This window comes from Panthera tigris, chromosome B1 (assembly GCF_018350195.1).
Source record: "Panthera tigris isolate Pti1 chromosome B1, P.tigris_Pti1_mat1.1, whole genome shotgun sequence".
Taxonomy (NCBI): domain Eukaryota; kingdom Metazoa; phylum Chordata; class Mammalia; order Carnivora; family Felidae; genus Panthera; species Panthera tigris.
Window position 1 is genome coordinate 114,544,824 of NC_056663.1, and position 17,901 is coordinate 114,562,724.

At 40.5% G+C, this 17,901-nt stretch overlaps 1 protein-coding gene and 1 pseudogene across 2 annotated transcripts in view; both read left to right on the forward strand.

Moving 5' to 3' along the window:
- The window catches only part of PAPSS1 (3'-phosphoadenosine 5'-phosphosulfate synthase 1), a 104,240-nt gene that overhangs the window by 6,744 nt on the left and 79,595 nt on the right, over window positions 1-17,901 (forward strand). For both annotated transcript variants that reach the window (NM_001290602.1, XM_042982623.1), the window contains 2 exon segments: window positions 7,574-7,688; window positions 14,256-14,491. In NM_001290602.1, the coding sequence (NP_001277531.1) occupies window positions 7,574-7,688; window positions 14,256-14,491 (351 nt within the window).
- Window positions 13,284-13,681, forward strand: LOC102971399 (annotated as a pseudogene).

Genomic DNA, 17,901 nt, shown 5'->3' on the forward strand with positions numbered 1-17,901 from the left:
TAGGAATTTAAAGTAAGATCCAGTTGATAATAACATTTTCTTATTCACCAGCTTGGAAGTTACCATTTTTGCTCTTTTTTTTTTTTATGTTTATTTTTGAGAGAGCACACACGTGTGCACGCACACCAGTGGGGGAAGGGCAGAGGGAGAGGGAGACACAGATTCCGAAGCAGGTTCCAGGCTCTGAGCTGTCAGCACAGAGCCCCCGCATGGGGCTCGAACTCACCATGAGATCATGACCTGAGCTGAAGTCGGACGCTTAAAACTCCCAACTCTGAATTGTTTTGAAAGCAAGTTACTAAGTAATGTAAATGAAGAGAATAACTTTTTTTCTTTTTTGGTATTTACCTAAGTGGTAATTATTTCTGTGACATGTCCTTTTCTAAGGATATAATTCCTTACCGAGTGAGTTTTAACCAATAAAAATAGTGGGAATGTTAGACATTATGTATAGAAGTCCAGTTTCAATTTAGATGATGTAGCCATTGTTCTGTGTCTTCTTTCTAGTTTCCTTGATGTTTGCATCCTTTCTCTGTGTCTTTATCTCTCGTATGTTTAAGTTTTTTTTAGTATATTCAGAGTTGTACAACTATGTTTAAGTTTTTTTTTAGTATATTCAGAGTTGTACAATCATCACCAGTGTCTAATTTTAGAACATTTTTTCACCTCAAAAAGAAATCCTGTACCCACGAGCAGTCATTCCCCTTCCTACCTCTTCCTTTCTCTCTAGCTCTTGACAGTCCATAATGTTTTCTGTCTGTGGATTTTCCTATTCCAAATTTTCCTATAAATGGAATCCTACAACATATGGCTTACTGCATCTGGCTTCTTTAACTTAGTATAATGTTTCCAAGGTTCATCCATGTTGTAGCATGTTATCAGTACTTCATTCCTTTAGGTGGTCGAATCATGTTCCATTTTATGGATATATATTACATTTGGTTTATCCATTCATCAGGTGATGGACATTTGAGTTTCTGTTCTTTGACTTTTATGGGTGATGCTGTTGTGAACATTTGTGTCCATGTTTTTTGTGTACTCTCGCATGGTTTTAGTAGTTAATATCAACATCTGAGGTAGACGTTAGTGTATTTTTGTCTGTCCAGCTTCTGAACTCCCTTCGTATGTATGGGGAGTCCCCCACTGTCACTGTGGTGGGAGATGCAGGGGTCTGTCATGGTGTAATGATTTCTTTATTTATAGTTTGTCTCCTTACCTGAAATGTTATCTTATCCTCAGTATCTAGAAGGGATCAATGACTAAAATAGTCTTAGATTCGTTTCTGACTTCTAGGAATCTTAGAGCTGGGCTTTCTACCTGGAGGTCATCCTAGGGCCCTTCCATTAAAGTTACCGACATTTTGAAATTTTGATTCAATATATAAATGTTGCTTAATCTTTAAAACAGGCTAGTTGGGTACCTATGATGTATATGCAGAGTGCATGCATGGTATAGTTGATGGCTATCAGATAAGCCTCGTAGGGACTTAGTTTTGATTCAGGAGGTCTGGGGGAGAGCCTGAGATTCGCTTCCTGATGAGCAACATCATTCCATTGTTGCTGTGCAGCATGTTTGGGAATCTCAGGGTGTTAAGTATAGTATTTTCAAGTTTTCTCAGCCTCCAGCAATGTGTGATCTTCACTTTTGCTGTTTGCCTTTGGCTTGTTAATGTTCAGAAGATTAATTCCACTTGTGGGTAACTAAGTTATCAGTGACTGTGAACTAAAGGTTTCTTCTTTTTTTTTTAAATTATTTTTCAATGTTCATTTATTTTTGAGAGACAGGGAGAGACAGACCATGAGCATGAGTGAGGGAGGGGCAGAGAGAGAGGGAGACACAGAATCCGAAGTAGGCTCTAGGCTCTGAGCTGCCAGCACAGAGCCCGATATGGGGCTCAAACCCACGAACCGTGAGATCATGACCTGAGTGTAAGTTGGACGCTTAACCCACCAAGCCACACGGCGCCCCAAGGTTTCTTCTTTTTTGTATGTACTCTGCCATGTCTTCACTTTATTCACATGTTACGCTACCATCTCTCCATAGTATGTCTTGAGACATGAAAGAAACATGACTGTTACTGTTTCAGAGATTCCCTTGACAGGGAAAAATCTGTTATATAAGATGGCCGACAGGACTGATAGGGGAACTCCAGTCCCTCCAGCCTGAAGACTCCCCTTCCGGGTTCTTCTTCCCACCCTGCTTGCTGCCACTGACACCAAATTACTACTAATGAGGAATGCAGAAGTAACAGACTATAAATTGTCCCTTCTGTTGATCTGGGCTCAGACCTCTGGAGGGTGATCTCTGAGCCCACTGGTCTAAAATAAACCTCCTGCCTTCCAAGATCTCCGAGTGCTGCTTGGTTCTTCTGCCAGGTGATCCAGACCAGTTTCCGTAACACCCTTTCAGGAATACACTGTTCAGCAGTCAGCTTAAGGTGGGTGGTGGGATGGATGATAGATGTCGAGTCCAGAATTATACTTGTTATTTGGTATATGCTCATTGCTTTTACACATTCCACTTAAAAAGGCAGAGTTGTTCATAAAGTCATGATAAACTCATAAGGCATAAAATTCTCTAAATGGCATCATAGGAGAAGTTCATTTGTCCCATAGGGAAGTGGACAAAATAATAAAACCGCCCATGTGGAAATTAAGGACGGTCCAAAAAGGCACCCTGGGCCACTTGTGTGCGTCATGACAGAAGTGTGTCAAATGTGTAGAAAGTGTGCACCACAATTGTCAGAGGCCGTGTGAAGTTAGCCTGGTAACAGGACTGAGAGTTGTTTAGCCCTGTGTGTTGAAAGTGAATAAATTCTGTTGAAATGAATCATCCCAGTTCTGCTAGACTTAAGATTGCTGAATGTTGGTCTTCATTGGCACGTTAGGCAGGGAAAACAAATCATACCTTAAAATAAGTGCCTTATATCTAACTTTTACTGAGCACTGACTAGGCACAAGAGAAGAGTTGGAACGTTGGGGAAAATACAAAGAACTGCAGCTCCCTGCGCTTGACCTACCCACCCAAGGAAGTCAAAACATATGTACATAGAAAGATACCTGCAAGTAGAAAACGGTCCCTCAAGAACAGTCAAACCATATAGGCGGTAAATGTTACAGGGACTGCCTGGGTGCACACACCAGGCCACATAAATATTTCTACAAACCACCCAGACGATTAGGAAGGAAACCATAAACCTGATTTCTCTGTCCTGTGGATAGAAGCTAGGCCCTTGAAGACTGAGCAGGAATGTAGAATCAGAAGGAAACAACTCACCCTTGGCCCTTAGTGAGTCACTAATGTCATTTCTTGTGGGTGTAATTGGGGGAAGGATTTGGCCAGCGGGAGGGTGGAAAAGAAGGGAAGGGGAACTAGGAGATTGCATGTGGGAGTGGCCTTTAGGTTCTTAGTAAAGTTCAGGCATAATTCCACCTCCTTGCTATTCCAGTAGTTTAAGAAAAGTGTTCTTTAATTTACTCTGAGAAACTGGGAGGTAGGAGATTGTGGCAGATCTTTTTTTTCTTTTTAAGATTGTTTTGTAATATGAGAAAGATCAAACATCTATAAACAATAAGCGTCCTTAGACTGCCATCCCTGCTGCCAGAATTTTTTTAAATGTGGGAGGCAAGAAACCCTGAGGTAGCATTCTTTTCTAGTGATTAAAACAGACAATCTCTGCTTATCCTATATTTTCTCCCAGCCACATCCTCAGTGGTTGGTTTATAGCTTCTCAGGTAATTTTATACATTCTACTCAATTTAAAAAGAAAGCAGGAGGTATTTTACAGGGCCAGAATGAATTAAAATTCATTAGATACATGTTTCTTCTTGCCCCAAAGCGAAATAACTTGGAACAAGTCCCAAAGCAAAATGACCTGAGTCAAACAGGTTTTGCAGCTGACTTGTGTAGCACCCCCCCCCCCACCCCCTTCTCCCCAGGCAGCCTGGCTGGGGGCTGAAACTAGTGACCTCTGGGTAGAGGTGTCCCTCCTCAAGAGATGAGGATATCTGTGTGGGGAACCTTGTTTTTGTTTAAGATCTTGGAGATGTGGAGCTGGAAAGTTATGTTTCCTTCATTAGTTTATTGAAGAGAAATAAGTCGGGTGACCCATACTATAATTTTTCATAAGTGATTATTGAACATTTATAATATAATTTTATTGGAAATCCACCTGTTAATGAGACGATTAGTGGGCGAGGGGTGTGACTCTTGTGGTGTACTTATTAAAAAGAATTGGGGGCGCCTGGGTGGCGCAGTCGGTTAAGCGTCCGACTTCAGCCAGGTCACGATCTCGCGGTCCGTGAGTTCGAGCCCCGCGTCAGGCTCTGGGCTGATGCTCGGAGCCTGGAGCCTGTTTCCGATTCTGTGTCTCCCTCTCTCTCTGCCCCTCCCCCGTTCATGCTCTGTCTCTCTCTGTCCCAAAAATAAATTAAAAAAAAAAAAAAAAAAAAAAAAGTTGAAAAAAAAAAAAAAAAGAATTGGCAGATTGTCCCTTTGGCCTCAGAGGATTTTCCACAATGAGTGATGGTAGGACCCAGAAGGGCAGAGATGCCTTTCTCTGGTGCACTAGGAGTACCTGCATCGTTGGCGGGGAAGTGGGAAGAGAGACCTGGCGCCTTGGGCAGACCGTTTTTAGAAGAGAGTACATCTGGAAGTTGAAGATCTGGATAGAAATGCACTCCTTTACAAAGGTCATGCTTCTATGCCTACAAGGGTGTTTGTTCCCCATTTTGAAGACCTCTGGGCCAAACCACAGCCCTGGTTGGATCTACTCTGACTGTTTCATGCCTCAACCTGTGTCCCTGATGTGGCTGTGGAAAACACTGTCCTAGTGACTGGTATTGCTTTGAATTTATCAGTGTTGGCTTCACAGGAGTTGTTCAGACTGCCTGCCATCCACTCTAGATTTCCCTGGTCCACGTTTTCACTTTTCTGCGTTCTCACTCTTCCTTCTGTCTGGAGGTGCTTCACCTCCCCCCCACCGCCCCAGCTCATCACAGGTCTTAAGTGTTCTCTTTTTGGTGAAGCCACTCTGTATGAACATCACTTCTGGTATTTCTTCACAATTTTGCTTTATTTACTTTTCTCCTTTCTGATATTATTTCCTGCATAACTTATATAATTAATCATTTTAGTCTTTATTCCCCCTGTTGTCTCTTCCAGTGACCAGTGACTTTTTTTTTTTTTTTTAAAGAGAATATGCAGGGGAAGGGGAAAAGAATCTTGAGTGGGGGAGTGGCAGGGGGGCTTGGAGAGGGCAGAGAGAGAGAATCTTAAGAAGGCTCTAGGCTCAACATTGCAGGGCTCCATCCAATGACCCTGGAATCATGACCTGAGCCCAGATCAAGAGTCTGGTACTCTATGGACAGGAGCCACCTAGGCGTCCCTAGTCCAGTGGCTTTCAGACACTAACTTGTGTCATCATCACCTGGAGGGCTTTAAAATACAGACTGTTGGGCCCTGCCCCAGAGTTTCTGATTCAGTTGGCCTGGAGGCAGGATCTAATAATTTCTAACAGCATTTCTAACAGTTCCCAGGATATGCTGATTCTGCTCTTCTGGGGCCACACTTTGAGAACCACTGCACTAGGAGTGAGGACCAGATAAAAGTCCCAAGAGGACAGTGATTTTTTTATTGGTACTGTAAACTGTTTCATTCCTAGAGGAATGTCAAGCGTGTAGTATGTATTCAGTAAATAGTTTTGAATGAATGATGAATAAAACTGCCTTAAAAAGAGCTTATAAACAGTATCAAATACAAACACCCTATCAAAAAAGGATGCTGTCACGTACCTATTTTGTAAAGACATGCTATTAAAAAGAACCTTAATTATGGTTTTGCTCCATAGGGAGAGAAAATAGAGACTCTAATTCATTTTGTTTTGTATAGAAAACAACATTATTGATCTAATTTGCATACCATTCAATTTATCTGTTTAAAATGCATAAATGGCTTTTAATATTTTTCAGTTTTGCAGCCATGATCACAATTTTAGAGCATTTTAATAATCCCAAAAGATCCCTCTACACATTACCAGTCACTCTCCCTGCCCTCCAGTCTCCCAGCCTGAGGCAGTCACTAATCTGCTTTCTGTCTCTCTAGCTTTTCTCGTGTTGGACAGTTCAATAAATGGAATTATACCATACATGGGTGTTTGTGACTGGCTTCTTAGCCTAATGTTTTTGAGGTTCATCCAAGTTGTAATGTGTTTGAGTACTTCATTCCTTTTTGTTGCCCGATAATCCATTGAGTGGGTATATTGTGTAAACTTTAAAATATTTTATCTAATTATCAACTGGTGGACAATTGGGTTTCCACTTTTTGGCTTTTATCAATAAAGCTGCTATGAACTTAGGTATGTATGTTTTGTGTGGACATGTTTTCTTGTGAGTATCTGGGAGTTTAATTATTTGGTCACGTGGTAACTATATTTAACATTTTCAGAACTGCTGTTTGCCAAAGTGGCTGTAGTATTTTACATTTTCACCACAAATGTATGAGGATTCTAATTTCTCTGTATTCTCACTAGCACTTGTTACTGTCTTTTTGATTATAGCCCTCCTGGTGGATCATATACGTATCTCTTTGTGGTTTTGATTTGCTGTGCATTTTTCTGGTGGCTAATGATGTCGAACATCTTTTAATCTGCTTTTTTTGTCATTTGTATTTTTTGCTTGGAGAAATGTCCATTTGGATACTTTGAGACCTGTATAAATTTATGCCATTTTTGTTGAAGAATATTTGGGAAAATGATTGCATTCCTTTTTTTTTTTTTTTTTTTGTGGAATAACTACAAATAAGCAATGAAGTTCATGGTTTGCCAATTAATTTAATTAATAATTTAATTAATCCAGCTAGTTTAATATTGGATTTAATTAATTTAACCCTCTGAGCCACCCAGGAACGCAAAAGCTCTTACTGTGCATTTCATGATGCCTACAGACATTCCTTCCACACTTTGTTTAGGAGTCTGCTTCTATGCTACCTTCTCAGAGGCCTTTCTTGATCGTCCTGTCTAGAGAGGTACTCATCCCTGATGTCTCTTTTCAGCTTACCATGTTTTATTTCTTACAGTCGCACTTGTCATGCTCTGATATGACCAAGTTATACTGCTTTGTCTCCCCCAGTGTGATGTAAGCTCAGTGAGGTAGGGACCCTGTTTAGTTCACATGGTATACTAGTAGGGCCTAAGTGAGTGGAAGACTGGGTTATGGAGTCCACTGCTCCCTTGTTAACTGGCACTTGGGCAAGTTGTTTAGCTTTTCTCAGGTTTAACATCTTCATTTGTAAAAACACAGGAGTAAGAGTTTTTGCGTTCCTGGGTGGCTCAGAGGGTTAAATTAATTAAATCAAATATTAAACTAGCTGAGTTGATTAAATTATTAATTAAATTAATTGGCAAAACACTGAACACCATGCTTAGGTACTATACCGAAAACTGTTAGTTTTAATCTTTTTCCTTGCTTTTGGCATGTTACATAGAATAGTGACAGCAAGGAATATGTGTATTTACTTTTTAAAGGACTGAGGTAAATCAGAATTCTTTTTTTTTTTTTTTTTTAATTTTTTCCAGGGGATGCAGAGAGCAACTAATGTCACCTATCAAGCTCACCATGTCAGCAGGAACAAGAGAGGTCAGGTCGTGGGGACCAGAGGTGGTTTTCGTGGCTGCACAGTTTGGCTGACAGGTAAGATCAAGAGAAATAAACCAGTTAATTTCAAAAGCAGTGTTTATAGACAGTCTTGAACAAGGATTAAGGGTATTTATTTAAATTTTGAGCTCTTTGTGTGTCTGGAACATCACTGCATGTACCTGGCAGCGTTGCTTAATTATAACCTATTTCCTTTTGGTAATTCCTTTTGTTCTTTACAGAATTGCTATTGAAGTAAAGGGGGAAACCAGAATGCATCTTAAAACTACTTTCTAGTTAATAGCTATGTTATATTCTATAAATTTTTGTATGCACCAAGACCTGGATTCTGCCTTCAAGAAGCTAATGATGTAAACGGTATGAAAAGAAACAGTGATAAAGACTTTCACAAAAAAGAATTTTTGCTTTGGCCTCGATTGGTTTTTTCGTTGGTTCTCCCAGAGTCTCCCTTCAGGTCAGCCAGTGCGGGCTGGTGAGAGGGTCAGTTGATCTAGATTTTGGAGGTGGCTTTACGAATGATGGATTCTTGGGGCACCTGGGTGGCTCAGTCGGTTGAGCACCTGACTTAGGCTCGGGTCATGATCTTGTGGTTCGTGAGTTCAAGCCCCACATTGGGCTCACTGCTGTCGGCACTGAGCCTCCTTCAGATCCTCTGTCCCTTTCTCTCTGCCCCTCCCCTACTTGTGCTATCTCAAAAATAAACATATAAGAATGACGGATTCTTTCACTTCTAGTAATTGTATTTAAAATTTTGTATTTAATTGTAAATTAAATTTAATTTAAAAATATTTAATTGTATTTAAAATTAAGCACCAAAATTTTATACTTATTTACTCCCCTACCAACAGTGTGGGAGAGGGTCCATTTCCAAGTGTCTTCTCATCAACATGGATATTAACAATCCTTAAAATTTTTGCTGATGGGTGAAATTCTGTGTGTATGCGTTTTTTAAAAATTTTTTTTCATGTTTATTTATTTTTGAGAGAGAGAGAGAGAGAGAGAGAGAGAGAGTGAGTGCATGAGCAGGGGAGGGGCAGAGAGAGAGGGAGACACAGAATCTGAACCAGGCTCCAGGCTCTGAGCACAGAGCCCGATGTGGGGCTCGAACCCACGAACTGCGAGATCATGACCTGAGCTGAAGTGGGATGCTCAACCTACTGAGCCACCCAGGCGCCCCCTGTGTGTGTGTTTTTAATTATATGCTTCAATTGTAGACAAGTCTAATTGTTTCTGTAGGAAAGAAGACCCTGTCCTCACATTCTTCTCATCTCCTCATTGTTAAGTTTAGGTTGTTAAATTGTTACTTTTCCATTGTCTACGTTCATAACACATTCTGTTCTCAAATCTTAAATTTTCATGATTGTTTTTTGTTTGAGCTCTGTAAGTAAGTTGATTCTATATCCACCAGTTCATCATCAGTCCTTTTATTATGGTGTGTCCACTCATGAGCTCTCTCTTTGGGTCTAGTTTTAAGTGTTTGTGTTCTGTTGTTGTTTCTGTAAGATAGTCCTCCATTGGATTTTGAATTCCCTGAGATTTCTTTTTTTAATGTTTATTTTTGAGAGAGAAGGAGAGAGTGTGCGCACATGTGTGAGTGGGGGAGGGGCAGAGAGGGAGAGAGACAATCTGAAGCAGGCTCCGAGCTGTCAGTGCAGAGCCGGACATTGGGCTCAAACTCTGGAACCGTGAGATCATGACCTGAGCCGAAGTCAGATGCTTAACTGACTGAGCCACGCAGGCAGCCCTGAATTTCCTGACTTTTTATGTTTGAGAATGTCTGCCTGTCTTTTACGATGATTTGGCTAGATAAAATATATATTTGGTTCATACTATGTTTTGGAATTCTTAAAGCATTACTCCATTTTAATCTGGTATTAAATGTGAAGAAGTGTGAGACTAATTTGATTTTTTTTTTTTTCTTTTTAGGAGGTTTCCTTTTTCATCTGGAAGCCTGAAAAATTGTTTCTTTTCCTATATTTTCTTTTAGCAGTTTTGCCTTTCTCATTTAGGCCCTTTATCCATCTGTAGTTGATTTTTGTGTGTATGTGAGGGAGGGGTCTATTTTTTTTCCATGCGGATAATCAGTTGTCTCAACAGCATACATTGATGAAGGGGCATCCTTTTTTTTTTTTTTCCCCTCAGTGCCAACTGTGTTATGTCCGGTTTCCACCTAGGTATGAATTTGTTTCTGGGCTCTCTGATCTATTCTTCTGGTCTGTTCCTCTGTGATTGCCACACTATTTTACTATATATTTATAAGTCTTGAAATCCAGTGGAATAAGTCCTCTTACCTTATTCTTCATCAGGACTATCTTGACTGTTTTTTGGTGGTGGGGCAGAGGGGGCTCTTTGCTTTACTGTATAAACTTTGTGATTGGTTTAACTCTAAAATTTGATAGGGATTTAGTTTGGGATTCCATTGTATCTAAAAGTCAATTTGGGGAAAATTGATCTTTAGAATATTGGGTAATCCTTTTCTTGAGTGTGGTATATTCCATTTATCTTACCACTAATGATGCTTATAAATACTGTTTATCAGATTTTTTGGTGCTTGCTTTATGGTCTAGTATGTAATCAGTTTTCATAAATATATATTTGAAGAGAACCATCAGGGTGCCTGTGTGGCTAAGTTGGTTAAGTGTCCAACTTCGGCTCAGGTCGTGATCTCACAGTCTGAGTTTGAGCTCCGTGTCAGGCTCTGTGCTGACAGCTCAGAGCCTGGAGCATGCTTCAGATTCTGTGCCTCCCTCTCTGCTCCTCCTCTGCTCATGCCCTGTCTCTCCCTGTCTCTCAAAAATAAGTAAACTTAAAAAAATTTTTTTTGAAAAGAACATCTATTCCCCCGATACGTGCAATGTTTTTAGATATGCTCTTTAGATCAAGCTTGTTAATTATGTTGTCAAATCTTCTATAGCCTTTGCTGTTTTTTTTTTTTTGACAATATTTTTGGAAATGGAAGTAAAGATTTCTTTTTCTGTTTTTTTTTTCTTTTTGAGAAAGTGCACAGTGGGAGAGGGGCAGATAGAGAGGGGGACGGGATTTGAAGCGGCACTGTGCTGATAGCAGTGAGCCCAGTGTGGGGCTCGAACTCAAGAACCCCAAGATCATGACCTGAGCCAAAGTTGGCTGCTAAAACCGACTGAGCCACCCAGGTGCCCCGGAAGTAAAGATTTCTTTCTTCTTCTCACAATTCAGTAGCTTAATCAGGATCTGTTGGGGTATTGAGTGGGTTGTCATTTTCCTGGAACATAGTTTGCTTTTTCTCAGATTGTACTCCAGATAAACTTTCTTTTATATTTCTACGTTGGTAGGTGTACTAGTTTACCAGGGCTAGTGTACTAGGAGACCCAGACAACTACACCTCTGCCAACCTCCTAAGTACTCCACCACACGTTAAGCCTGAGTGATGTTTCCTGTTCGCATACGCAATTCTCGGATCCATCTCCAATAACCTAGGAGGGGTCTTAGCCCTAATTCTCTCCATCCTAATTCTAACAGATCACATCAAAACAACAGGGAGGCTTCCAACAGCGGAAATTTATTCTCTCAACATTCTGGAGGCTGGGAATCTGAGATGAATGTTTTGGTAGGGTTGGTTCCTTCTGGAGGCCCTGAGGGAGAGTGTGCTGCAGGCCTCTCTCCTAGCTGCCGCAGGTTGCTGGCAGTCCTTGGCCTTCTTTGGTTTGTAGATGCAGTGCTCTGTCTCCTGCTTTCGTCTTCACATGGCCCTGTCACAGTGACACCAGTCGCTGGATTTAGTTCCCATCCTGGTACTGTATGACCTCGTTTTAATTTAATTACATCCACAAAAACCCTATTTACCACTAAGGTCCCATTCTGAGGTTCCAGATGTGTATGAATTGGAGGTGAGGGATTATTCAATCTTGTACATTTGGTTTCTTTTCTTCGGGTATACACATTTTCCTTATCTAAGTTTTGGATTATCTGTCTTGTAATTATCTGCTAATTTTCTCTAACTGCTTTAGCTTTTTGTCTTTTTGTCTGTGTTCACTGTAATCTCAACGAAACTTCCTGTGTCAGTAACTAAAATTTTCAGTAGTCTTTTCTTACTTTGTTTCAAACTATGTGTATGTATGTGTGTGTGTGTATATATATATATATAATAAATATACATATGTGTGTATAAATAGGTACTTTTATTATGATTTAGGTTGTTTTGTGTAAAAAGTCTAAGATTTCCGGTTTCAGGGTTTTTTTTTTTCTTTCTGATGCTTAGTGTCCAACTGGTGGTTAAAAACAATAAAAAACAGAAAACTGTTTTTCCTGTTCCTCCCTGTCTCCATCTCTTTTTTCTAGTTATTGTCTCTGTGTAAGAGATTAGCCAAGATCTAGTGGTGTAAAACAACCATTTTAATTCACTTCCCATTTTGTGGGTAAGGACTTCCGGAGGGCTCAGCTGGGCGGTTTGCCCTGATGTCTGGCTTGGTTGCAGTTCTCTGAAGGCTCACCTGGCTGGCGTCCGTGATCACGAACTCACTTGATGCCGCTTGTCAGCCGGGAGCTTAGCTGGCTGAAACATTTGCTAGTGATCTCTTGAGCATGGTCGCCTCAGGGTATTAATAGTGGGCTTCTCTCCAATGGAGTGTCCAGGTAGCATTTTCTGACCCAGCCTCAGAAGTCACACATTGTCGTTTTCACTACATCCTTTTGGCAACAGGTGAGTCCTAAGGCCAGCCCAGAGTCAAGAGTAGAGAGTTAGACTCTGCCTATTGACGTGACTGTGGCGATATCACATTGTCAGATAGTTTGCAGGGTCGGAAATGCTGTTGTGGGCATCTTTGGAAAATATCTGCTATGCTCATTAATACAATTTTAATTTAATTTTATTTATTTAATAATATTTAATTTTTAATATTTAATTTTAATATTTAATATTATTTATTTTATTTAATACAATTTTTTAATATAAAACTAATACAGGTTTTTAATGTATAAAGCAACTAATGCTATTAATCTTTTTTTTTTTTTTTTTTTTAGTTTATTTATTTATTTTGAGAGAGAGAGAGACCACATGCATGGGCGCACATGTGAGAGAAGGGCAAAGAAAGAATCCCAGGCAGGGTCCAGGCTCTGAGCTGTCAGCACAGAGCCTGACTCATGAACCGTGAAATCATGACCTGAGCTGAAGTCAGACACTTAACCGTCTGAGCCACCCAGGTGCCTCAACACCATTGATTCTCTTAACATATCAATTGTACCTTCATAATGTCTTTCAGGGGAATCCATTCATGATTATCTCTTGCCTCGTAACCACCTTAGTTATGAATTCTGTAATTACATACTCAGCAAGATGGCATGTGTTTCTGCATGAATGTATGCTTTCCTTTTCCTTCTTGTTGTTTAGTGAATAAACATCATTGGTATAGGAAGGTGAGTTGAAATGAGGATATTCTTTCAAGGTTAATTTAAATTGGACTCCCAGATACTTTTATCTATGGTTGTCTATGAGAGGTATTGATCCTAGGATATAGAGATAGCTTCATTTGTCCTTTTTCTTCCCTCACCAGAAATAATTTGGGCATGTAACTCAGTTTTTAAGTTGGCATGCAGCTCTGGAGTAGTGTTAACAGGAGGACAAAGTGCATATCTGAAACGGAGTGATTTCTAGGATGCCTTTGGGCACAGACAGGAATTATTAAAAACAAATACTTGAGTATACAGCGTTGCAGTCTTGGGTAAAATGGTCAGCAGGCCTGCTGTTGCACGTCAGGCCGGTGGCCAGAGGGTATTTGAAAATGGTGTTACAATGCTGCAGGGTTCAATAAATTGGGGTTAATGCGAAGTGTTACCATTTATGAACATGATGATGTGAAAGAGGCCATAAAGCTTCCTGAGAACCTGTATAATGACAGCTTGTTTGGCATTCAGAGAGCAGTGGACCTGACCATAAGGCTGCGTATCTTGCCTAAAGAGCAGTGGACAAAATATGAGCAGGATAAATTTTACTTTGCACCATATCTGAAAGAAGTTATTTGGGAAAGAAAAGAGACGAATGGGCAAAGAAATAATCGCGGAGTTTAAGTTGGTGGTTGTAGCTGCCCTGAAACATTTTTTTAGAAGTTGGATAAACCAGGGGCACCTAGGTGGCTCAGTCAGTTAAGTGTCTGACTTCAGCTCAGGTCATGGTCTTGTAGTTTGTGAGTTCGAACCCCATGTCAGGCTCTGTGCTGACAGTTTGGAGCTTGGAGCCTGCTTCAGATTCTGAGTCTCCCTCTCTCTCTGACCTTCCCCTGCTCACGCTTTGTCCCTGTCTCTCAAGAATAAATAAAGCATTAAAAAAAGTTAAAAAAAAAAAACCCAAAAAACAAAGAAGTTGGGTAAAGCTGAAGTGTACAATTTAGAACTATTTGAACTGCAAATGTACTACTTTACGTGAATGTATTTATTTAAAAAATATAAATGCTTACTTTAAACTATAGATGTTTTTCTAGCTAAGATCTAAATCTTGTAGAGAAATGTGGGATAAATGTTACTGAGGGATTGCTATGTGTAATGAGTTATGAAGCCAGTGATTTAAATTCTTTGTTACTAAGTGGTCTCCTAACATTGCATATGAAATGTGCTTGGACTATTCGATTTTAGGCTTGTCTGGAGCAGGAAAGACCACAGTGAGCATGGCTCTGGAGGAGTACTTGGTTTGTCACGGTATCCCATGCTACACTTTGGATGGTGACAACATCCGTCAAGGCCTCAATAAAAATCTTGGCTTTAGTCCTGAAGACAGAGAAGAGAATGTTCGACGCATTGCAGAAGTTGCTAAGCTGTTTGCAGATGCTGGCTTAGTGTGCATCACAAGTTTTATATCCCCTTATACTCAGGTGTGTGGCTTTTGTACCATTGCTGTTCTGACATCATCGAGTGAGATGGCCTCAGGCAAAACAAGTAATTGAAACGCTCACGTATGCTTCGAAGCTAAATTCAAATTAAAATAATCAACCTACAACACTTTTGTGCTGGGACTTTCTGAGTAAATTCCTTTTTAATAAAACCTGTTATGACTGCCCCTGCCTCCCAAAGTATAACCAAACTTGTTGACCTCAAGCCAGTGGCCACATTATTTCAAGCTTGACTTTTCAACTCAATAAATGTATAATGAATACTCAATGTGTGTCAGACACCCAGGGAAAGTCTTAAGTTTCTTAACATGTGCCTGACCATGGCTTCTTTGCTCACAGACAGAAGCACTCTCCTCTTTCATCACATTCCTCCTCTTATTTTAGCACTAATTCACTGTTTTGTAGTTCTCTTAAAAAATCATGTCATTTCTCACGTGAGATTTTTGTTTCCCCACCTGGAAGGCACTCTTCTCCTTCGATCAGTCCTTCTCTTCTCGCCATCAGTTGACTCCTGTTCATGCTTTCAGGCTCAGGTTAGGCATCTCCTCCTCCTGAGTGCCTTCCCTTTCTCCCTCAGCCTTTGGTGCCCTTATTGTGCCCTAACCCTTTGTTTTATTACAAATGCCAGTTCATTGGTTGGTGGTGCTAACAGTGGCAGCAATTGTAGTGGTGATGGTGGTGGTGGTGGTGGTAGTAATGAAAATAATAGCAGCTAACATTTATTAAACGCCAGCTGTATACCATGAATGAACTCATGTAGTTCTTATCACCCAATGAAGAAGACAGAGTAGTAATGAAAATAATAGCTAACATTTATTAAACACCAGCTGTATACCATGAATGAACTCATGTAGTTCTTACCACCCAATGAAGAAGGCAGAGATGAGGAAAAAGGTATAAATTACCCAGGGTCGCTGTACATGGTAGAGCAAGGCACCCAGACAATGTCATTGGAATCCATATTGTTACCATGCTTTATTGCCTCTAACCCCCACTGGTTCCTTGAAGGCTGAAACTACATCTTATTTATCTTTATAATCTTGATGCCAAGCCCAGCTTCTGGAATATAGTAGATATTTAGTGTTTGTTAAATGACAGCATAGTACAGATGTGAAAGAGCAGGTGAATTACTATGTGGTTAAAAGCAGGGACTTTGGAGCCAGAAACAATGGGTTGGAATCTCACCTCTGCCTGTTATGACCTTGGCCGGTTGAGTTGACCTTCCTAAGCTCAGATAATGCCTACCTCCCAGTGTTGTTCTGAGGATTAGGTAAATCGTGCGTTCAAAGCTTTCAGCATGGTGCCTGGTGTGTACTAAGTATTGAGTAAATATAATAAATAATAGCACAATTCTAGTGTTGTATCATGAATTTGGATGGTTACATAGACTTTTTTTTTAAAGCCAAAATAAAACATGAACTGTAAGAGTTACAGGTAAGTATCAGATGGAGTGTTAATTGTAAAGATTCACTTAACTGAACCATGGCAGGAGTCCTAAAGGGTCCTGTGAGGACTAAGTACTTTTCATTTGCCTGAAACATTGGGATCAGCATCAATACATCCGTTTAAAGTATACTGGATCATGAAGTGTGTAAGAGAATGATAGTTGTTTGAGTTCTTGAATCCTTGATATAAACAGTTTCATCGTAATGTAACAACTGATATTCTTGCACATTCTGGAAATCTTTGCAACTCTTAGAAGAGGAGAAAGTAACGTGATTTGGAGAGCTGTCAGCTGGATTTCTAAAAGTATGTACTGATCTGCTTTTTGGCCCCCTTGTTTCCATAGTACGGAGCGAAATTTGTTGCTCTCACTTCTAAAAGCACAGAGAGTGAGGTTTGGACTGTGCTTAGGTCATGTCAAAATCTGTGATATTTGCATCAAACCATATGATACAGGATATGTGTATTATTCTATGTCACCATTGAACTTGGGCATCTTGGTTCTGAAAATAAACCTGATATTTCCTAGCCAGTCTGGTGGGATCATAGAGATGTGAACAGTTACAATATGTTGAAGCAGGTGATTAGGTAAATGTATATGAGACATGCTGTGGAAGAATCGCAGAGGAGATGATGCCTGAAATGAGTGATGGAGGATGAATCAGAGCATACTATTGAGACCAGAGGGAGAAAACTATTTTAACAGAGGACATAGTACAGTGTTTGCAGCAGCACGGAAATGTGAGGGAGTCTGGTCTTTTGGGGAACTGTAGGTACTTTGTTACGACTGCCGTGCAGGGTGAATGTGAGGGGAGATGAAGCTAGAGCTATTCGCAGAGGTTCAATGATGAACCTTGACTGCTCAGGACTTTGCCCCATAGGGCAAAACTTGACAGTTTGAGATTGTACTAAGGAACGCTGTCTCTGGGTTTGCATTTTAGTAAGGTCACCTTTGAAGCTTGGAATGAGGGTGGTCTGGAGATAGGAGACTGGTGAGGAGGCTTTCAGAGTGAATTCAAACAGCAACAATGGGAATGGAAAAGATGGGGCCTATTTGAGGGCTCTTAAGCCTGTAGCATCGGTAGGACTTGGTGCCTGCTTGATTGTTGAATTTGGGGTGAGCACGAATGATGGTTCTTTCTGAATAGAAGATGGTATGATTGAGTTAGGAAATATAGGAGGGGAAGGGAGGAGATGACTATTTCATTTTAGGTGGGTTAGGTTTGAAATCCTAGTAGAGTAAGCAGGTCATTGGAAAATTGGTTCTCAGAAAAGCTGTGTAGAATTGAGATAGATTTAGGAATCACTAACTTTGTTAATTAAAACCCAGTCAAAGTTGAGTATATATAGAGTATATAGAAGAGTTGTATAGAATGAGAAGAGAGCCGTGGACAGAAACTTGGAAATACATTCATATAAAAGGACAGTTGGGATCAGTTAAGGTCACACCTTAATCATTCTACCACATGCTGTGGTTATTATAGCTAATGAAAGATATATCAGAATAAGATCTATGATAGGTATATAGCAGGTATTCTGAGAAGCCAGAGGAAGCAAGGGCCCTCCATCAGCCTGGGCATGCAGGGTGGGCTTCCTGGAGGATGTCAGCACAGAACTGTGCTATGAGGAGAACGTGCTTTAGCCAGAAGAGAGGGGTGGAGGGTTTTGAGCAGGGAGGGTGGCTAAGACCTAAGGTCCAAACACCTGGTAACAGCCAGGTGTTAATTATTAATAGAATATCAAGTGTAAGACTGAGAAGGGTGGGGCCAGGTATAGAACACCTGATGCCTCTCCCTGAGAAGCCTGGGTTTTACCCTGATGGTGGTAGGGAATCTCTGAAAAGTTAGCCACATGGTTGAATTTGCATCCTCTGCTATTCTAGGGACAGTGTTAGGGTATGGCTTTGAGCAGATCAAAGCTGAAAGCCAGCAGACTGATTAAAAGCATGT